The sequence below is a fragment of the Crassostrea angulata genome, chromosome 6 (genome assembly GCF_025612915.1).
Source record: "Crassostrea angulata isolate pt1a10 chromosome 6, ASM2561291v2, whole genome shotgun sequence".
NCBI lineage: Eukaryota > Metazoa > Mollusca > Bivalvia > Ostreida > Ostreidae > Magallana > Magallana angulata.
Window position 1 is genome coordinate 31,469,599 of NC_069116.1, and position 23,663 is coordinate 31,493,261.

General features: G+C 30.9%; 1 protein-coding gene across 50 annotated transcripts; it reads left to right on the forward strand.

The window, feature by feature from the left end:
* The first annotated feature begins 1,502 nt into the window (after nucleotides 1–1,502).
* Nucleotides 1,503–22,449, forward strand: LOC128187307 (putative per-hexamer repeat protein 5). Of its 50 annotated transcripts, none has more exons than XM_052857652.1 (41): nucleotides 1,503–1,679; nucleotides 3,115–3,232; nucleotides 3,508–3,641; nucleotides 5,486–5,515; nucleotides 6,750–6,779; nucleotides 7,030–7,083; nucleotides 7,226–7,345; nucleotides 8,060–8,089; nucleotides 8,750–8,776; nucleotides 9,006–9,032; nucleotides 10,223–10,279; nucleotides 11,003–11,041; nucleotides 11,182–11,295; nucleotides 11,484–11,495; nucleotides 11,659–11,670; nucleotides 11,939–11,959; nucleotides 12,069–12,086; nucleotides 12,236–12,256; nucleotides 12,386–12,406; nucleotides 13,058–13,174; nucleotides 13,726–13,740; nucleotides 13,977–13,994; nucleotides 14,802–14,840; nucleotides 14,961–14,978; nucleotides 15,782–15,820; nucleotides 16,065–16,091; nucleotides 16,619–16,645; nucleotides 16,926–16,964; nucleotides 17,225–17,239; nucleotides 17,690–17,710; nucleotides 18,006–18,026; nucleotides 18,124–18,144; nucleotides 18,404–18,433; nucleotides 18,679–18,699; nucleotides 19,035–19,064; nucleotides 19,886–19,906; nucleotides 20,297–20,317; nucleotides 20,428–20,445; nucleotides 21,208–21,534; nucleotides 21,761–21,872; nucleotides 22,183–22,449. In XM_052857652.1, the coding sequence occupies exons 1-41, from the start codon at nucleotides 1,577–1,579 to the stop codon at nucleotides 22,307–22,309; spliced, it is 2,112 nt and encodes a 703-aa protein (XP_052713612.1). In that variant the 5' UTR covers nucleotides 1,503–1,576; the 3' UTR covers nucleotides 22,310–22,449. The 50 variants fall into 50 exon arrangements, with proteins under 50 accessions (XP_052713612.1, XP_052713611.1, XP_052713617.1 ...); XM_052857651.1 differs by lacking the exon at nucleotides 13,058–13,174 and adding an exon at nucleotides 20,638–20,772; XM_052857657.1 differs by lacking the exon at nucleotides 19,035–19,064.
* The last annotated feature ends 1,214 nt before the right edge of the window (nucleotides 22,450–23,663 follow it).

A 23,663-nucleotide genomic window follows, 5' to 3' on the forward strand; every position in this document is an offset into this window, starting at 1 on the left:
CAAATATTGACAAAAACTCTTTCCTTATTATCCAGTTATTAGGACCCTCTTATCTGTCACCTCTTTCCGATACATCGGGTGGAGTCATTTAGGTCACTTACTATGGTGTCTCCTGATTCTTCTCTTTTCGTGGCTACTTTATATTTTGATGCTAATTGCAAAGCTGCATATCTGATAAGAAAATTATATATAGATAGGGCGATGAGTAATTAGTCACCGGCTGCTTTATGTGCTAAAAACAGTAGGAATTTGTGTCACTAATGCCGACGAAAATACGGATTTTTCTGACGATTTCTATTTGAATACCAAACGAATGCAGGTCTCCTAAAAGTGCAGTAGATGTTAATTTGATTTTCTTAAAAGTGCATTTAACTTTAATCCTTTTTACGGAAACATAAGCACAGATAACTATGACAGTGGGAAAATTAAATTAAAAATTGTGATATAAGACTTCTAACAAAAAATATATCAATAATGATACATTGTCAAACCACTTTTGTTTGATCTTCTTGATTATGATGTTATAGGGTTGATTAATACAAGATTTACTGACTGCTTATATGAATATGAAACAAAAATATTCTTAATCGTGCTAAATCCCCAATTATATTATCCGTTTTCTTTCAAAATTCGCAAATCAAACTTGAATTACAGCCTTCTTCAAAATTCTAAGCTTAGATTTTATTGTATCAATGTTCTTTTTAAATTTTGACTGCGTTGGTTCTATACCTATTCGTTATTCTTAATGTTAAAAAATATAATTGTTTGGTATTGCCATTTATTTATTAGAAAGTCTAACAGTAGAACAAAATCCTACCCTTAGTTCCAACATTCGAAACCATAGCAATCTTTTTAATAGAAAAACGTATTATGTGTAAAAGATATTATTCACTTCAACTCCTGTCAAAAAATTATTATTGGATTTTTCCCAAAAAGCGTCTGGGGGTTCAACAAGTCTCGAATACGGATGATTTGTTATTCAAATGTGTAATGCCTTTTGATGATGCTTTAATAATGAATGTGTTTTTAAATGCAGTTTTTTTTTCGAAGACTTTTCGAAATTTATATAATCAGTTACTGCTATGCATCTTTTAAAAGATAAAACACTGAATAAAAACAATAAAATTATATTTAATGCAATAACACAAACCTCAAAATCATCATAAACTGTTCCTAATTTCAAAAATTCAAATAATTTTAATTGTATGATACAATAAACCAGTGATGTCAAGAAAAATCAATTTTATTCAGGAACAGTATCCTCTTGATGAGACATTCTACAAGTTGTCACGATGAATAAAAATTGAATTAATCTTATCGGGGAAAACATCATGGGTTAAGCCTTAGAGAGCAAACACACGGATAAGACGAATGGATTTGTTTTAAATTTTCCTCTCAGATAATTAATTTAGCATGATACTATCAGTGGAAATCAGCACAAATGCATTGCGTCACAATTTCAGCTATCTAGAGTAACCTTGCAGTAGTATATAAAGGACTGTGCAACCGTGGTCTGATAACACAGACTAAAAGACCCCAGCCTTGAATCAAAACGGGAAAGTTTGTGTTCCTAACAATGAATAAAATTTTCGTATTAGTTATCTTGTGCATTGCTTTGGTCGCCTCCGAAAAGATCAAAGGAGTGCGGAGAACTAGGCACATCGTAAAACGACAAACAGGTAAGAATTCACTTTCATAGTTTTTTTAATTAGAATTTAAGCCAGTGCTAGAATAAAAGAAAATAAGACAAAAATGATATAATAATTCAAACGTACTTTCAAATCCTGAAGTTTTTGTTGTTTTTTTGTAGAAATTTCATAGAAGACTTTAAACACGATTGAAATAATTATCAGTTTGGAAAAATGCATTGGATTTCTGGAAAGATTTCACTTATTTTTTATGCGATATCGATTATATCATTTTCTGTTCACGTTAGACCAGGTTATGAAGCGAGCTCCCACATCTGCGTTCCGTTTTTCAATGGGGTTTTGAAAATATATATTTATTAATATAAATTCATTTATTAAAATGACTTTGACTTTTACTAAATAAGTTTTTATGTTATGAGTAATTATTGTTATCTGAACAGTCAACCATTCTGATAGTCAGTCAAATGGATAGATCTAAGATAGAAAAATGAGCTGAGAAACTTTATTATTAAAAAATAAATAAATGTTTTACTGTTAAAAACATCAAACATGATTGTGATTAAGATACCTGAAATAGGTTATGTTTTTTCCCAGATAAAGTTAGTTGCTGGGCAATTTACATTGTAACCAGAACTTTTATAGTTGTGTTATTTTTAAAAAAAAAAAACAATGAGTATGAAATAATTTTAAGCTGTTTGTATAAATATACTTGACTTAACCGAAAAGAAATTATTAAAAAAAACCTTTAAAAATCTTTGAAAAAATCTTTAAAATCAACAACAAATGTTCAGTATTTTGTATACGGTGTCTTTGTTGTATCAAAATCCTCTCTGAAACGGCTATAATTTGTAATAAAAACAAATCTTCAATAAAAGAATTCAAGTTACCAAAAAGTAATAGAATGCGTGGGGGTTTGGTTTGGTACACACTGATACGTTCATGAAAACTTCATGACACACGGCCCTTTTGGAAAGATAACCTGTCGCGACCCACAAAAACAAAAACTCACCTTGAATCACACTAGCCCAAGTCAATCCCAGACCACCAAATATAGCTTGATAACGAAGTTATATAACACCAGAGTTCATACAAACTTGTTTATGATCTTTGGTGCAATTGTCTACGACTATTCAATTGAGCGTATGAATGTTTCTTCGAGTAAACATAACTATACTTAAACCAAATTTATAAAAGAAATATAGGGACAAAATTATCCATCACAAGTATAAACCCAAAACAATGTTTTATATGTTTAATTCTTAACAAAGAAAGAAAGAAAAAAAACATTTGTACAAAATTGATGGTGTTATTATTCTAGGCAGATTTCTGCATGAAATGTCTTTTTATACAAATGATTAATGTGAAATACGTCGCATTAATCAAAAGTATCAATTTTTTTGCAAGAGGTATTTGTCACCAATGTAACTGATGTCATAGATTATGAAAGATGCATTTTCTGTTAAAGGTGGAGGATGTTTGTACGAAGGAAACGTTTATCAGCAGGGACAGACGTGGACAGTTCCTTGTAAATACAACTGTGTTTGCAAAGATGGCACAGCCGGACGCTACAGCTGTACCGAAGTGTACGTAGAACACAGATCATGAACCTGTTCTGAATGATAACTCAATTATATACAAATACCTTTAAGCCTCACCCTAAAAAAATGCCACGGCCATATTGCAAAAAAACGTTTGATTACCAACTTTACAAGAAAATTCATAGGACTAGAAATACAGTTGTTCTCCCTATAAAAAAGGATGGAAATTATCTCAGAACAAGAAGATAATGAAAACGTTGTTATCAGTTACATCATGCAACGGTTGATTAATCAAGAGTGTTTTCTACTCTTTAATACAGCTGCCCTCATTACGACACTCTGCCTGATGGTTGTTTCATGCAACAGGATCCTAACAATCAGTGTTGCCAAGTCCCTAAATGCAACTTCCAACCTTCAGGTAGCGGCGGCGGTGGCGTCATTTCCGGGACATCAGGTTAGTCACGTGTAGAATGTTATCACGTGATAAGACATAGTATTAACGTATTGACAATTTAGATTCCCTTTTGAATAGCTACTAAATGTAGATGTGATGCACAAGCATATAATACGCCAACAAATTTTTTTTTTTTGATTCAGATATGGTTTAATTTATATTTCAAATAAGTCATTACATTAAATTATGTAAATTTCTCATTTCTTTGACATAATAAGAAAGCTGACGAATCATTAATAAAAATGAGTTTAACGAAATAACAATAAACAACATGTAGCATCAAGAAACAGGGTTACTTATTGAAAGTTAAAAACTACATAGGAGTCGGTATGTAACATAAATAAAGTTGTTGTGTTCGGTCGAGTCGTGGGTATATCGACTTCACCAAGAAATATATATCATAGTGTGACCACGATTTGATTTACAAGATCGATATAATTTTCCTCTCTGAATTTAATATATCTATGGGAAGGCTAAAACACTCTATGCTTATAGGTAATTTTTTTCGCAGGAACAATAATCTTGAATTCAGTTTCTGGCTCAGTATCTAATCACTATCGCAATACAGCTGTATATACCTTTTTGTAGCAGGTGACATAACGCAAACCAGTCATATTTATGACATCACGTATTAAAATGATTGCTAAGGCTAACAAAATACAGATCATGCATTCTGACATCATTCTATAACAATGACCGTGGCGTGTCATTTGAATATTCATAAAAATATGTTAGTATCGCGAGGACTTAAGTAATTCAAAACTTTAAATACAAGAGTTGATCCAAAAGTAATGTCACACTATGGAATGCGTTTCACACTGGCGCTGTATTGTATTAAATGATACACCAAAGGGTTCCTTATCAAAATTCTAATTTGAACTAAATGTTTGATTAAATTTCGTTGAACACCTAACAAGATATTGATGTTTATATAATGATATATACGTGACATTGCTGCGTCATAAATTAACGTCTTTTTCAGGTTTGTATTTATGAATAAATTACATGCTTCAAAATTTACATAATATATGAAACAGATAATTATATCATAGACTTTTTCTAACTGTATTAAAAAATTAGGGAACATTACCGTTTATTTACGCAATGCCATTTAATTTTCATTATCACGATAATGAAGATAAAATGTAATAAAGTACTTTTTATGTCAATATTGATAAATGATTAATCAAAGAGAAAAAAATAAAAACGAATTCGTATTTATCCTAAGAACATGTATTAAACTCTATATATTTACATTCTACTGTGTTTTTCCATTAAATTCCGTGATGTTTAAATGCCTCTAAATGCAACACCTAATCACTGTGTATGAATTTACGAGTAATTTACATAAGAAGTTCTCAAACAGTGATTTCTCTGTTATCGGTTAAAAAATGCATTTCATGAATGTTGTCAAAACACCATGTTTTATAATTATTTAACAAAAAAGTTGACTTTATTGTTAAAAGCAACATTTCAAGAGTTATTTATCATGGATTATATTTTCATGCTCGTCGATCTCATCTCAACAGTCTATGCAAAAACCAGTTAAAACCGGTTTTACAAAACAGCTGTTCTTGCTGTTACTTATTCACTCCCTCCGTGATCTGCACTTTATATCGATTTATTTAAGTAAACAAATGATTTCCTCAATAAGGGAATGTAAATATAAGCATTAAATGATTTATTTTTGACGTCGTCGTGTCAATAACTGCCGTCAGGTGAGCAGACAAATTATCATAACGCGCTAACGCGCGTTATTGAATTTGTCTGCTCACCTGACGGCAGTTATTGACACGACGACGTCAAAAATAAATCATTCAATGCTATAATAAAACAATAACTAGGGTCATCTGGCGGTATGATCTCAGGAGGCGGTAAGTGTTTAATTTTTCAAGCTTTAGCTTTTACAAACGATATAAAGCGAAGCTTATATCCTTTAAAGTAATAGAGCCTAATTTGAACAACTGTTTTACATGTTTTTAAAGTTAAAAAATTAGGGAACATTACCGTCTATTTACGCAATGTCTTTTGTGTCTAGTTCAAGGAATAAAAGGACTGGACTTGCGAATAATGATGCGAGCCAGCTTAACGTATATTCTTGTTGAAACCAATACAGAAATGTATTTAAATATTATAAGTATATTAATACACTTTTTTAAAACATTGAGTGACTCAGTTACTTACATACACAAGACTTTCAGCCTCAGGTATTAGTTTATCATGCACAAAAGGAAAAATTCTTGAACTTGTATAATTAAAACATGATGCAATTAATTGAAAAAATTGCATGCAAATCCAATTAATAATCAGATACATGTACTAATACATGTAAGTTTATGAAAAAATAGACATATTTACTTTGATAATTGGATGGGATAGTGTTCCTGTAGGTAGATGTCTTGTGGTTAACCTGAGTAGTGAGGGGGTGTACTGTTTGTCCTTATCTGAGTTGGGGGGGGGGGGGGGAGAGACAAGCATACCCCATCGATTACAAAAAGAGTAATTAATTACTTTATGAAAAAAAATGTACAATAGAGCATCGTGGCCAATTTTTATAGAGTACTAAATCACGAAATTCTTCTAGAGCGCCAAAGATCTAGAAATGACAGTGAAATATTGATATTCATTTTTAATTTTTTATTTAGATGCTAATTATCATCTTTCTTTTTTTTTTAAAGGGGGCTGTTATACATAACTAAAAATATCTTTTTCATACAAGTTTTCACCAAATATAGACAACATCTTTCCCCCTCTGTTTCCCATACATTGTAGCAAATACGGCGTGGATGATGGTGTCTTGTTGTGAAATCTATTGACGTCCATAAACGTTATTTACAGTGGCTTTACAAAAACGGTTACAAAAACATTTGAAAAAAAAATCATTTATGAATGTGCTTGTATCGTTGTAAACAATGCAAGCCAATACTTCATTTGAGATTAATTGACACTTAAACTTTACAATACATTGACGATACTTTGAAAAAAAACGAACTTTGGAAAGTATATTGTAAAGTCAAAATCAAGCTAAGTACGACATTGTTTAGAGTGCAGAACATTTTGCAATATAACAGTTATGCGGCACTTTAAGTTTTACTTATCAATATTAAGGATCTGGTGGTATGGTGTCAGGGACAGGTAGTAAGTATTGTTTATTTAAAAAATAGCCTGTGCTTGGTAATATATAACCAGCGATGCTTAAAAGTGAAATATGTTTCTTTTGAGCAAAACACTTTGTAGACCGATGTCTGGTAAGGTTATTAAAGGCTTTGTAATGTATACAATCAATAATTATATTACTATTTAGATGAGAAAAAAATGTGTTTTGTCGGCTTCAGGAATCAATGGCTTTAATATCATCGATATATCAAAATCTTATATTCCTTTACAGCACCTGTTTTGACAATGGGTAGTGGTTCTGGACACTCGGGGTCTTTTATGAGCGGTAAGAGAAATCAAGAACCTGTTTTGTAAAATTTCTCTAAATGCCAAGACAAATTACCGTTGAATAAGGTGTTTTTCTTTAATCATCGAGGCGATATAAAATAAGGAAATAAATTTTCAAATTTATCATTGTTTATTCACAGGAGGAAGTTGCCATGACACCATCAATAACTGCGCAAACTACGGCCAGGCTGTCTGTACCGACCCCCAGTATACACAGTGGGTCAAACAAAATTGTGCACAGTACTGTAACCAATGTGGAGGTAGGCTTTGTCATCTTAGGAATAATAATTTGAAAAACGATACGAAGGAAAGGGTTGGACTGGTTTGAATGCATCGAAATACTATCTGTAATGTGTAAAGGGAAGTATTACTAGGCTAAGCATTCACAAATTAAATATAGCTTATACAGAAAAAAGCAAGTTTTAAATTCATTTACTATGAACGTATTGAGCAAAGTTAGTAATGGGTAAGATGATTTGCGTCGAAAATCACCATGAAGCATTGCTTTTACAAAATATAATTTACATTTATGGGATGAACTTTGATACATAATCTCATGCACATAATGTTTTACAGAAAACAAAATTACTGACATGTAAATATGTGTAAAATATACTTCAGAAGGAATCGATATAAATTACCATTACTTTCTTTACAATTACATAGCTTTCCAAATTGATATTTTCATTCAGGGAAAGTGGGATAAAAAGGTATTAAAAGGTGATTCAAAAATAATAGATGTCAAAACTATTTATTGATAAGTAATATGCATGCACATAAAGATAAATTAAAAGAATAAATTCAAGGTATTTAAGAATTTAAAATAACTAAAAATATCACGATAATGAAGTTAAAATGTAACAAAGTACTTTTTATGTCAATATTGATAAATTATTAATCAAAGAGAAAAAATAAAAACAAATTCGTATTTATCCTAAGAACATGTATTAAACTCTATATAAAACAATAACTAGGGTCATCTGGCGGTATGATCTCAGGAGGCGGTAAGTGTTTAATTTTTCAAGCTTTAGCTTTTACAAATGATATAAAGCGAAGCTTATATCCTTTAAAGTAATAGAGCCTAATTTGAACATCTGTTTTACATGTTTTAAGCAATTTTGCATTCATACAAATCATACTTGTTCTAATGAATAACTAACACGAAATTTGATTACAAGGAATAGAATTCCATGTATCTTAATATTTGTACCTAAATTTGTATAAAAACATTGATAAAGATATTTTTCATAAAAAGAACCATTTTATAGTAGGAGCATTTGGAAACACTTTATCTTAAAATTATTTCTAGAATATCGAGTGTTCGAAAGAATTAATGATAGGATGAAATTAAGATCAGAAATCAATTAATCTTTACAAATATTGACAGGAATGGCTGGCGGCGGTTAATAGTTTATCTAAAGCAATCGCTTTGATAATTAAGAATTGCAAATGCTTGATTAAATCTGTTCATATTTAATACATCCTTATGTTTTTATACCCATGATACCTATTATATTTAATTGCCATAATAAAAAAACTGTTGTTGTAGAAACTGTTTACAAAAGGAATACAAAAGGAATTTAAAGGATAAAAAACAGTAAAAAGTGTAAACACACTTATCAACTTAAAAACAATGCATAATATTCTTAATACTTCATCTTCAGGATCTGGCGGTGTTGTTTCGGGGGGTGGTGAGTTTTCCTTCAGAGCATTTGCATTAACCCATCTATAAACTTTGCCAATACCAAGAACATCCCTTTTTCGCTTTTTTAATTGCCATAATAAAAAAACTGTTGTTGTAGAAATTGTTTACAAAAAGGAATACAAAAGGAATATAAAGGATAAAAAACAGTAAAAAGTGTAAACACACGTTTTTCAACTTAAAAACAATGCATAAAATTCTTAACACTTCATCTTCAGGATCTGGCGGTGTTGTTTCGGGGGGTGGTGAGTTTTCCTTCAGGGCATTTGCATTAACACATCTATAAACTTGGCCAATACCAATAATATCCCTTTTTCGCTTTTTTATACCAAACCTAGAAATATATATGCTTTCACAGCAACTTTTACGACAGAATATGTATTTATTGGAATAGTCAGAATAAGAAACATGAAGAAAAGCAATTCTTTAAATAAATAACGTCTTTAGATCCATTCAATGTTAATTAATAATCAGTATCGTTAATTGGGCGTCTTTACGGATGGTAGTAAATACTGGTCATTTAAGCTGTACTTAGCGATGTTGAGAGCCGGTCATGACAATTAAAAAAAATAATTCAGCACATTAGATATAAAAATAGGGACTTGAACCTCCACCTCCATACAAAAACTCAAAATATATATATTTGGATAATAAAAGAAAATATGTTTTTCATTTCAATAATATAATTATTGAAAAATATCCCTAAAAACATTTATCAAGATAAAGAAATATATAATGATTAGAAAAAGAGACATAGCAATGATATTTTTATTGTTCATTTCAGTAATTTTTTTTTAATAATTTAATTTCAAAATTTAAAAAAACACCCATATTTTTAGTAAACCAAATAAATAAAACTTCACAAACACTAATCAGGATCGTCTAACGCTGTGGTTAATGGGTATCCGAGCTATCGCTTTGAAAATTAGGGAGTGCTGCTATTAGCCTTGCTTTAATATTGATCTATGATTGACCTTCTTGAACCAAATAGTTAAAATGCATCATACGACTGTAAAAAAATACTTCCAAAGTAATATTTTCTGCCCAGAAGTAGGAATTTTCATACCATAAAGTAACAAGCATTTCTAAAGCAGAAAAAGTTTTATTATGATTGGAACTTACTAAAACTTTTTTTTAATTTACGTTGAATATCAAATGAAAATTAATTTCTTTGTAAATATTCAGCTAAAATTGAAAAAACTAAATTCTGCTCAAACGCAACGATTTATGAACAAGTAACTCTTATGTTTAGCAGGCAACTATTTGCTTACTTATATTGCTTGTCATTGAGTTGATTGTTCAGAAGATGGCTCTGCATTTACAGTGCGAAAATGATCATGTCAATTGATGGGATCAATATTTTAGGTTTTAGATGGATATGACGTTGCACAAACATCAATCATAACCAAGACAAATAATTTTCAAAATATTTCAGGTTCGACTCATACTGGAAGCGGTGGAGGCGGTGACGGTGGATTCTCACTTCACTTTGGTATCTGATCATTAAAATGTCTATACAGAATTTTCATTTTATGTAATGATGAGTTTTGATCATTATTTCATTTTTTACATTATTTCATTTTAAAATACATTATTTATAGAAGTAAAGGTGTATTATATGACATCTCAAACGCAAAATAAAAGAGTAAATAAAGGTTAGACTTAAAGCTTGGCGAAGAGAATTTTGCAGTTACGCTGTTTGAAAAAGAAAAAGAAATATTTCACCCTTTTACTTTCTATTGCTGAAAATTGCTATGTTCTATTAAAATACCTTTACTATCAATCATTATATTTCATAAGTAGCGAGTTTGTCACTTAAAGGCTTTACAAAACTTCAGAAATAGTTATTTAGTTGCTAAAAAAATCCTGTCTGACGTTGATATCCATCAAATTCTACAATAGACAGAGCTCTTAAAATTATAGAGACCAAATACTGTAAGTCGTTTTAATTCCACGGTGTTAAAATTTCATGATTTCTTAATAAGTACCAATCGCGATGGGTTTTTTTTTATCACGCTGCTTGAAAATCAATTAATCAGAAAATATGCATTGAAACGTTTTTGAAAACTAATAATAGTATTCACGATGGGTTTAATTTCGCGGGAAATTATTAAATCGCGAACATAGCGAAATTAAAATAATCGTGATTATTTGCCAATCTTTAGTACGTAACTTTAAAGGGTTCAATCGATTAAAAGTTACTATGTTTTTTAAGGTACTGGCGGAAGTGGCGGAACCGGTGGAACCGGACCAAGTAAGGAAAACATTTATTTTAATTACAGTTCATATATTCCATAAAAACATGTTGCTTCGACGAACACGCTCTGGATTTTAAGCCAATGTTTTTCTAATGAATGTTAACGTTTTAATTTTGTAAACTATTCTGAATTTCAGTGGTAACCTGTAGCGATGCCGTCCAAAACTGCGCAGCCTACGGCAAAACAGTCTGTTCTGATCCTCAGTATGACCAATGGGTCACCAAAAATTGTGCTAACTATTGTAACAAATGTGAGTACATTTGGTTTAGAGAAATTTGTATGCATGCCGAAAAGTACATTATATAATGCTGGAACAGATTTAAATACAATCTCATCCTAATTACGTCATTAAATTTACACAATCGCAAAGTCTTTGCAGTATGATTTTAGAGGTTTTGTTACACCAAACTAAGGCATGACGTTTTGTTGTATTTCTAGGTGGATCCACAGGTAAAAAGAGTTTCAATTATCATTATTTCTTTTACAGTTATTTTAAAGTTCAATTATGCGACTTTTCAAATTATACGTAACATAAATTTGGTTTTTTTGTATCACTTATAACGAACACATTAATCTTTTAAAATTCCTGGGTTTTTTTTTTTTGTAAAAACAGGAACCATGACTGGTGAGTTTTCCTCTTTTTAATGTGATATCATTGCGTTTAAATTCATAATAATAGTATAACCTGTAACTGATTTTTTTTAATTAACAAACAACAAATTACATCATAATTTTTTTTCCAACTCTTAAAGGTGGAATCATGAGTTTCCTCCTTTTTATGTGACATTATGGCATTTGAACAAATAAATATAGTGTAAATTGCAACTGAAAACATAACAATATTTTTTCAACTCACAAACAATGAATACCTTCAATTGTTTTTATATCCATAGGAGGAACTGGAACCATGACTGGTGAGTTTTCAAATTTTTAAGTTCTATCGACTGTGAATAATCAGTTTCTTTTTAAATGTACTAATATCTAATACGTTATAAAAAAATGTCTATTCTTTTATCTCCAAAGGAACTGGAACCATGACTGGTACGTTTTGAACTTCATTTTTTTTTAAATCGTTATAAAAGAATTTATATAATAATTAGCTACTATTATAACTGTAAACAGAACAATTGATTTATTTTCTTTTAGAATTTAAAGACAAATATTTTTATACTTTTTTAAACATTTCACAGGTGGAACTGGAACTATGACTGGTAAATATTCAACTTTTTTATGTAATAGGGCAACATGAGAACTCAAAATAATTCAACGGTACACGTAATAATTTAATTTGTGAAACAAACAACAAAATATATCTAAATATATACACTTAAACATTTCAGGTGGAACTGGAACAATGACCGGTGGGTTTAATATTTTCGGTTCAAATTTACAGCAAGTATAAAGATTTCAAAATTCATATGAAGAATGAATATACAGAAAAACTGAACAACTTTTGAAATTCTAAAAAAAAATATATTTTTCTGCAGTGATCTGATGTTGACTTTATTTCAATTCTGATTTGGAAAAAGATTAAAGAAAAAGAATATGTTTTCAGATAAGCAAAGACTGCAGCAATGATTAATGTGAAACGCCTTATTATTATTTTTTTGATCGTAAATCTATGTACGTTGCTTTTTCCACATTAAAAGAAAAATAAAATAAAATAAAATGGTTAGTACTTTAAGAGTCTACCAGTATTAGACATATTCAATGTTGCTTGGATGGAGTATAGCTTAAATTTGCAAACTTGTTTTAAATGTTTTAAAAATTTCAAAGGGTTGCTTTGCTACATTTTTTTAATTAGTTAATCAATTTAATAAATAAATTGTGTATTTAGCTATTTTAAAAGATTGATTCTGTTAAACACAAAAGGCTCAATTTTTCAATCACAGATGGCACCCTGCAAATCTCAATTTAACAAAGAAAAGGAATGCTTGCTTTTTCTGTTTACATGAGAACCATTGCCTAATGTTATCGTTTTGTTAGCTTTGCTTGCATTACATTCTTAACAGGCTCCTGCACGGACAAATCAAATTGTGCTTCATTTGGAACGGCAATTTGTACAAACTCTGCTTATGCTGCTTTTGCAAAGGAGCAATGTCCAAAATATTGCAATTTGTGTTCAACAGGTATGGGTCGTATGTATTCATTTCTTTTCGTCAGAATCATCAATTGCAAAGCATGAGACAATCCTTATACAATGAAAGGAAAAAGTTTGATTTGTTAGATTTTGTTGTATCTCTATGTCTTTTCATTTGTATGCACATGCACTTACGCATTAATCTATATAACTTTTCATCTTCCAAACTGCCACATTGCTCATCAATATACATGTTTACTCACTGCTTACCTGTATGTAACCAAACTGTTTTGATCATTACTTTGCTTGGCCCAGGGTCTACTTCGTCTTGCACTGATAAAGTAAATTGCGCTCAATATGGAACAAGCTTTTGCAGCGATCCCTCATACACTGCTTTTACGCAGGAAAACTGTCCAAAACATTGCAATATGTGCTCAGGTACTGGTATCATTTAGCGAGACAAACATGTTGTGCTTTCTATGTTCGTCACCGCTATTCATTTTCATCATGTCTGTTGTCAAAAATACAACTTCGTAGTTGACCCTTCTACTTGCCAGCATCTTCTGTTTTTATTCACACGGTTTGGTCTTTTGATTTTAGGTGGAACAGGAATGGGTGAGTACTTCAAATACATGTACAAGAGAAAAATGCAGATGTAGAAAATTGGTTGTTGGTTTTGGTGTTGTCATGGCAATAAAGATCAAAGATTAAATAAATTTGTACCACTTAACCATACGATTCTGGGAAATCTTTTTAAGCGAGATAATTTACATGAGGTGTTACGCAGCTTCCAAATGCTCGCCAAATGTAAAACATGTTGCATACATTGAACAATGCACTGTAAATTTCAGTCCCCGTACTTGGACCAGGTAATTATGAACTGCTCAAGTAAAATAATTCAATAAGCAGTGTATAAACCACATTAAGAAACCTTATCTAAAACCGATTCTTTTGCTGAATTTTGATTGTATTAAGAATTTTAAAGATATATAATATGTTTGATACTAATGAATGGCCGCTTTCGGAGTTTCAAGCTGGGAACACATTTTTGATGGCTTTTGTAACGGCATAACATGATTTTATCCTATTGCACTTTTTAAAACTCATTATGTGTAGTTACTCAAAAAGTTGACAAGAATGAAATCTGTGTTTGATTTAAAATTAAATAATATTTTAATAGTTCTAGCACTATCACAGTCTCCAGTCATTAACCCTTCCCAATTTTTACTGCTCCTGCGTATCTGCTTATCTGAAATCAATTATTTAAAGGAAAACCCAAGCAAATGACAAAATGCTCTGTGACGTGTAATGTATAAATTGATAAAAAGCTGAAAAGAATATAAATACACTATACAGAAAAGCATTTCTGTATAAAGTTTTGTCATTCTACAAATATGTACACTGTATTGTGTATTTCTACATAAACGTAGTTTTCCTTAGATACTCCTGCCATAGTCTTGCCAATTTTGTTTCCAAAAAGCATTCTGGTTTAAAATAAAACCACCATTGCCTGCTTAGTAAATTGTAAAGGCTGAAATGCTTAAAAACGTCTTGAATGCTTTAGGTGTTTGAAATAATTTTAGTAACGATATTATGAAATTCAAAAAGCAAAGTAAAACCTTGCTTGTATTTGCGTCTCTGTACATAAAAATATTAAAGGCCAAAAATAATTACAGATGGAACTTACATAGGTACGGGAGGATCGGGAATTTCAGGTATTAGGATTTTGAAAAATCATAAAGTGAGATAATTTACATGAGATATAACACAGCCCACAAATGCTCGCCAAATGTAAAACATGTTGCATACATTGAACAATGCACTGTAAATTTCAGTCCCCGTACTAGGACCAGGTAATTATGAACTGCTCAAGTATAATAATTCAATAAGCAGTGTGTGATCCACATTAAGAAATCTTACCTAAAACCGATTCTTTTGCTGAATTTTGATTGTATTAAGAATTTTAAAGATATATAATATGTTTGATACTAATGAATGGCCGCTTTCGGAGTTTCAAGCTGGGAACACATTTTTGATGGCTTTTGTAACGGCATAACATGATTTTATCCTATTGCACTTTTTAAGACTCATTATCTGTAGTTACTCAAAAAGTTGACAAGAATGAAATCTGTGTTTGATTTAAAATTAAATAATATTTTAATAGTTCTAGCACTATCACAGTCTCCAGTCATTAACACTTCCCAATTTTTACTGCTCCCGCGTATCTGCTCATCTGAAATCAATTATTTAAAGGAAACCCCAAGCAAATAACGAAATGCTTTGTGACGTGTAATGTATAAATTGATAAAAGACTGAAAGGAATATAAATACATTATACAGAAAAGCATTTGCTTGCTTGAGTTTTGTCATTCTACAAATATGTACACTATTGTGTATCTCTAAATATACGTACATTTTCTTAGATACTTTTGCTATAGTCTTGCAATTTTTTTTCAAAAAGCATTCTAGTTTAAGATAAAACAGCTCTGCCTGCTTAGTAAATTCTGAAGGCTGAAATGCTTAAAAACGTTTGTTATGCTTTATGTGTTTGAAATCATTTTAGTAATGATATTATGAGAGTCAAAATTCAAAGTAAAACCTTGTTTGTATTTCCGTCTCTGTACATGAAAACATTGACGGCCAAAAATAATTTCAGGCGGAACTTACATAGGTACGGGAGGATCGGGATATCCAGGTATTAGGATTTTGAAAAATTTTAGATCCGCTTTTTTTACCCATTAGTGAATGTAGCTTTAAACATTTAATAAAAAAAGGTTAAGTCCTATTGCAATAAGATAAGAATCTTTAGATGTTAGATAAGCACCATACTGTTTTATGATAATTTTAAGATGTGTATAAAATTGATAAAAACGCTAAATGAATATATCAAATGCGCAAATAAAAAATAGCAATTCAACGATAAAAACTAATTTTTGTAGGAACAGGAACAGGTACTGGAACTTCAGGTATTTTAACTAAAATAAAAAGCTTTGAAATGTACTAAAATCAGTTGCTATCATTGGGGACCTGTGGTGGTATATTACTTAAATTCAAATTAAAGATATTGACATTAAATAACACTGTCTCTTCGTTTTAAAGTGTTTCGTTACCATTACGTTAAGTATTAACAAAAGAAAATACATTTATTTGGCTTATAAGCAAATTTGATTCAATATCTAAAAGAGCCACGGTCTATATAAAAAAAAAGTGGAACTTACATAGGTACGGGAGGATCGGGAACTCCAAGTATTAGGATTTTGAAAATTTTTAGATCTGCTTTTTTTTTACCCATTAGTGAATGTAGCTTTAAACATTTTATAAAAAAAAGTTTAGTCCGATTGCAATAAGATAAGAATCTTTCGATGTAGGATAGGCACCATACTGTTTTATGATAATTTTAAGATGTGTATAAAATTGATAAAAACGCTAAATGAATATATCAAATGCGCAAACAAAAAATAGCAATTCAACGATTAAAACTAATTTTTTTTAGGAACAGGAACAGGTACTGGAACTTCAGGTATTTTAACTAAGAAGGAAAAGCTTTGATAAGTACTAAAACCACTTGCTTTCATTGGGGACCTGTGGTGGCATATTACTTAAGTTCAAATTAAAGATATTGACATCAAGTTACACTGCCTCTTCGATTTAAAGTGTTTCGTTATCATTTTGTAAAGTATTAACAAAAGAAAATACATTTATTTGGCTTATAAGCAAATTTGATTCAATATCTAAAAGAGCCGCGGTCTATTAAAAAAGCAAAGAAAAAAAGAGTAAAAAGTTATTAAAAATGATTTCAGGCGGAACAATCATAGGTACGGGAGGATCGGGAATTTCAGGTATTAGGATTTCGAAAATTTTTAAATCTGCTTTTCGGAAATATTGATTACGCATTTCTAGAATATAACTTTATATATATAATAAAAATATAAGTCCCATAGCAATTAGTCTTTTAAGAAACAAACCAGGTATCATGTTGTTTAATTATAATTTGTGCTTGTAGATACAAAATTAAATGGGCATAAAAACCAAATTACTTTCTCACCCGCGTGCTTTAAAATCATAATTCAGTAATCAAAGCTGAATGGTGTTTTTTTAGGATCAGGAGGTACTGGTACGTCAGATATTTTGATAAAAAAAATAAAAAGCTTGCCTCTGTGAAAAAAAATGCTTTCATGGGAGTATGTGGTGTAATATAACCAAATTTCTCAAAAGAAATATTAAAACCAAACAGTGATTTTTAATTTTTAAGCAAACTTTTAAGCAAACTTAAAAGATATCAATATTTCATTCGGTGAACAGAACCACTTCTTATATTTTAAAAATATTTTTTCTATTACATTTTGAAAAAATTGGAAGTGCATCAAATGCGATAACTAATTGCAGGGAATAGTACTTAAATTTTTAGAATTCAAACTTCAAGAATAAGTCTTTTAGCCGAATATTGTTTTCTGTTTTAAGCTTTAATATATACTAGACATCTATGTTTCATGATAAGAAGAATAAACCAATTGTTACTGATATGCATTGCAGTATATATTGTTTTCAAAATTGATTATTTTAGGAGAAACTGTCTATGTGCCAGGTATTCTATACTTTTTTCTTGCTTGGAAGTGTTTTTAATATTTTATTTTATTTTTCTTTAAGTTGGCATTTTTTGAAAACTTATCATTTGCATAGCTTAAATCCAAGCTCCCCAAATAGCATTGCAGTGAAGGTTATTTAACACTCTTCTTTAGTTTTGTCAACATTTTAAATCAAGTTTTTAGACTGCAATCATAAATACTTATGATATTTTAATCCTTAGTTTTACACTGTCTTAATCAAATATTACTCAGTTTATACTATATGTTTAAACAACTGAAACAAATCATTTACAGGAGGGAGTATTGGAGGTACAGGTAAAAAAAACTACAGAACTATATATCATTCCCTAGTCTTACATTGTGAAAATTAAATGATATATTCTAGACGTTTAAACAAATGAATTATTTACAGGAGAGGGTACTGGAGGTACAGGTAAAAAAATATAGACCTTTATATCAAAAAGTTCCATGTGATATAGGATCAGAGGATTTTTCTAAATTGTAAAAGTAAATTCCATTGAATTTATTTATTAGAAACTGTGAGAGGGGAGGTTAAATATAAAAATACATTAATTTGATACTAGTATAATCAGTCTATAATGATTATCAACATCGAGAGAATTCATTAGATATCAAACGAAATGATTTGGAAAGATGAAGTTTGATTTTATTGGTTATTGTACTACCTTTAGGGACTTTCACAGGCACTGGATCACAAGGGGGTAAATATGAAACCCTTAAATAAAAATAAGTATAATATAGTATAATAAATTCAAATGCAAACATAGTAAAAGTTGTACTACCAATGATGAACACTTCATTAGTTTTTTGTAAACAATTTTTATCAATTTTTTAGACTGCAATCATAAATACTTATGATATTATCGTCCTTAGTTTTACAATGTCTTAATTAAATATTACTCAGTATATATTTAATGTTTAAACAACTGAAATAAATCATTTACAGAAGGGGGTATTGGAGGTCCAGGTAATAAAAACCCCACAGAACTGTAAACAAATGAATTATTTACAGGAGGGGGTACTGATGGCACAAGTTAAAAAAATATAGACCTATGTTTCAAAAAATTCCATGTGATATAGGATCAGAGGATTTTTTTAAATTGTAAAATTAAATTCAATTGAATTTATTTATTAGAAACTGTGACAGGGGAGGTTAAATATAAAAATACATTAATTTGATATTAGTATACATGTATACAGTCTATCATGATTGTTAACATCGAAAGAAGAATTCATTAGATATCAAACGAAATGATTTGGAAAGATGAAGTTTGATTTTATTGGTTATTGTACTACCTTTAGGGACTTTCACAGGCACTGGATCACAAGGGGGTAAATATGAAACTCTAAATAGAAATAAGTATAATAGAGTGTAATAAATTAAAATGCAAACATAGTAAAAGTTGTACTACCAATGATGACGTTGGCAATAGAAATTGATTTTGACAGTTATTCTCCTGAAAAATCACAGAAACTAGAACGGGGAGGGTAAAAATATATATATTTATATAAAGATAATGTGTTCAGTGTTCAAAATTAAAACTACTAATCCGGTTTTAGCATCAATTAAAAAGATACCTTAAATTGTGCCCAGAATCAATGGCTTTAAATTTTCATAAAACTCATTTTATGTTACCAGAAACTCAAACTCTCTCTCTCTCTCTCTCTCTCTCTCTCTCTCTCTCTCTCTCTCAAGGAAAAGTATTAAGAAAAAAATTCAAGGATAATGGGGCCTAGAGTTTAGATAAATGAGACTACAAAAGCACTGATTGTGATATTGAAAATCCCCGAAACTTGTAAATGGGCAGATAAATATAATAAATTGATAACGTGTTTGAAACTATATCAATTGGCTATTAGTTCTGTTTTGTACGTTAGTGTGTCCTTACTTGGCGTTTAAAAGGAATCTCTGCAGAATGAAGAAGCTTGCTTGAAGCATTTATATTGCTTAGATCTGAAGCAGAACTATAATTTAACTCAAATATTTTTCAGCTTTTATTATAATGGCTCACTCCATGTGATATAGTTTTGTTTTTTTCGACCATGGAAGCAGCTTTGCAACAAGATGTGCCCGGTTGCTTTTGGGAAAGGACTTTAAGTTTAGCCACAAATTATATTATCATTAATATTTCTCTTTTATATCCTTCTTTCAGGAACCATGACTGGAGGAACAGGTGAGTTGTTTTTTTAATCAAAAGTTGTGATTTTTAAGTGTTAATAAATTCTAGACAATACAAATTATTAAATACATTATGCTATTAAAAGAGGGAGGGAGGGATAAATAGAAATGTGAAAAAAACGGACACATAATTTTTGTATAATGTTGAGAAGGATTCGTAAAACAAGTATTTTTTGGATGCATTTTTTTATCATTCATTTATTTTTTCTAAGGAGAGACTGCTTTTGAGCTCAAACTATTGACCATATATGAAAATAATGCAGTTTTACGTTAATTTATTTTCTCAACTTTAGATATACATGTAAATGTTTCAATGTTTCCCTCTCTATTTTAGTTACAACATATACCATTTATAAATATTTTCCTCTTAATTTTTTTCTTTCAGGAACCATGACCGGTGGAACAGGTGAGATTTAAAAGAAAACGATTTTGTTTTAAATAATGCTTTGGAATTAACATAATGAAATGACTTATTTTTTAAGTTTTAATTGTATAAGTTTATTTTCAATTTTTCAGGAACAATGACAGGTGGAGGTAAAAAAATTCTTATGTCAAGAACATATTGATGTTGCTTTATATGTATGTATCAATAAAACGTGTGATTAATGTATCTCTCATATAATGCTTTATCATTTTTGCTTCTATTTTTTTACCTTACCAAGCTTAAAATCGATCTTCTGTTGTGTCTGTTGTTGTTGCTTTGCTTGTAATGGATACCTTATTCAGTGCAATGTGCGGATAAAACGAATTGCGCCCAGTATGGAACAAGCTTTTGCACAAACCCGGCTTATACTGCTTTTGCTCACGAGAATTGTCCCAAACACTGCAATTTATGTTCCAGCACTAGTAGTGGACCATCTGGTAAGCTTCTTTAAGCTTCTGTTGTTTGTAACAGCTGTTTTTAAAACAAATATTTCTTTAAACGACTACAAGGAATTCTTGATACTTTGCATACTAGTATTAATACTAGTCTAGGAGTTATATTGAACGATAATATTATATGAACCTAAGTTTGTCATATGTCTGTGTATGCGAGAATACGATTGGTTGTGGAGTTTTGAAGTAAAGGTATTTCTTGAACTTAAATGATTAATTACACATTTTGAAAAGCGTGCATTCATATCTTTTAGATGTCCCTTGTTTAACCTGAATTTCAAAATTTTTGAAAAAGTAATTTAAGGATTTATGGATAAATGGTCAATAAAATTAAATTGCCTGTGGCACCAGCGATTTCATATCTAAGAGTAAAACGTTACTTTTGAGTGATTATTCCTCACCCTTTGCAATTTTTTTTAGGAATGTGTGCTGATGCCATTAACAACTGTGCAAACTACGGACAAGGTGTCTGCTCCGATCCAACATATACTGACTGGGTCTCAAAGAACTGTCAGGCTTACTGTCATAAATGTTCTAGTGGCACTATGACTGGTGGCACCATGACCGGAACTGGCACTGGTGGCACCATGACCGGAACTGGCACTGGAGGAACCATTTATTATCCAAGCGGATCCGGAACTGGTGGCGGCACAATGACTGGTGGAACAATGACCGGAACAGGAACTGGTGGAACTATGATTGGAACCGGAACAGGAACTGGTACTGGTACGTCTGGAACATCTACAGGTAAGTTCTTTCAAGCTATATTAAACTATACTAATGAGTGTTTCCAAAAGGATATCCAATTTCTAGTTGCTCCTTCTGCTTGTCACCATTCATTTTTTTATACAAGCGTTTATTCTTTCAAGACATTAATTAAAATAAATAAATTTAACTTTTTATATAGATAAATATATATTGTACTTGAAAGATATTTCAAAATGCGTAATATGTGACGTTAACATGGTTTTAGGATGTGTATACAAACAAAGTGTTTACCAACAAGGACAAACCTGGAAGGATGGATGCACATATAGTTGCACATGTGTAGATGCAACCACAGGAAAATACACATGCACAGGATTGTAAGTCTGCCATGTTTTGTGTTTTTCTGATTGGTTTGTGATTCTTTTTCATGAAGATTACCAACAAATAGCCAAAAATTATAGTTATATTATATAAATTATATTCCAAATAAAGAAGAATGCATTGCATGAAAATTGCCATATATCTTAATGCAATGAAGGCTGGAGTATATATATTGAAATAATAATCATACATATTGGGCGCATTGTAGTGTTTATAAAACAAGGTGTTTGGGACCTATTCAGGTAAATTTATCTAATTTGTCATTTCATGTACTTTTTATCATTAACACGCTTTTACATTATACAGGTGTGTACAATGGAATCTCCCATCCACCTGTAGACTAAACCCCCCAGGCCCAGGAAAATGTTGTCAGACACCAAACTGTCCAGTTAGCGTCCAGATCCAATACCCTCAAGGATACGTCGAGCAGTAATCGAATGCAACTGAGGAACATTATTGCAATAAACCACAAAAACTATCAAAACAATCTATTCAATGAACGAACTTTTATCTGAAGAATATTCAAACAGGCGTTTGTTATAGCATATTTTTATAAATAAACTATACAATTTGTTTGATTTGCTTTTCGTTTCATTTAACCACATGATTCTCTTTATGATCGTTCAGTGTAAAACAATAACGGCCAAGATATCGGCTGCGTGCCCAGGTTGATTATTACAGATTTTCCAGGATCGGAAAGGCGCGGATCAAGAATTTTTTTTAAAGGGAGTAGGAGATATGTGTTTGTTTAAAGTACATCTACGCTTGCAAGACTTCACATACATCTATATTACTATATCAAATAATAGACTCGATTTTTTTGGCTTTAATACCGAGGAATCGGAAGAGTACTGTCTTTTGTTTTATATATTTTAAACATCAGTGGTACTTGAAGATTACCAAATCGTTTTTATTTTTTCTTAATCAAGCCTCGCTAATTAATAATCATCGAAAATTCCTAAAAAGAACCCGGAAATCATCTGGTTTTTTTGGATTTTAAAATCTTGCGCATGCGCATTACATTCTGACAGGGCCAGCCATTTTGACGTCTTCGAGAAAGACTGATTCTGATTGGACCATCAGGAATATAAACCAATGAAATTGAGTTTAACATTTTCTATCACAATGGCCGGTCTGGTCAGAGGTCAATGTGGCTGCAGAATAAATGTTCAGTTTGGAAAGAATTTAAGGAATTTTATCGGAATTTGAAGATGTAATTAGCGTGCGTTTGATGTGAGATTTTAAAAGATTAGTGCAAATGTTTCTCGACTTGTTGCAATACTGCTGTTGTCATAGGCAAAATCCCATCGTGAGCCCTGGACCGGTAAATGTCCGAGTAAAAATAAACTGGCGACCTCGAGAGAATAATACGTATATATCCGCTATTTTAAGACCCTTCAACTTGAAATTCGGCATGAGTGTATCTTAGACATTACTTTTCTGAAACATACATGCATAGTGCAAGTGTTGTAAAAATTAATTGATTTATTAGGGTTTTGAAGCGAGATGGTAGTTTTTTTTATCTGGGCCAGAGTTCGACCCCTTTCGGCATTTATGGTAACATTGAAATTAATTTTAAAACGGGCCTGGCCCCTGTGGAAAGAAAGTGAGCGCACAAGATTGTAAGTTTGCAGGAATCCTCGACACGAATCAATTGGGATTTAAATGTCTATAACCTCGAAAGGCTATGTACAGGTTTCAACAAAAATATATTATGTTGAGAGTCGAAGTACATGGCTATTCCGGTTATTAAAAAGCTCACAAGCTTTCAAAAATGGCAATGAGAG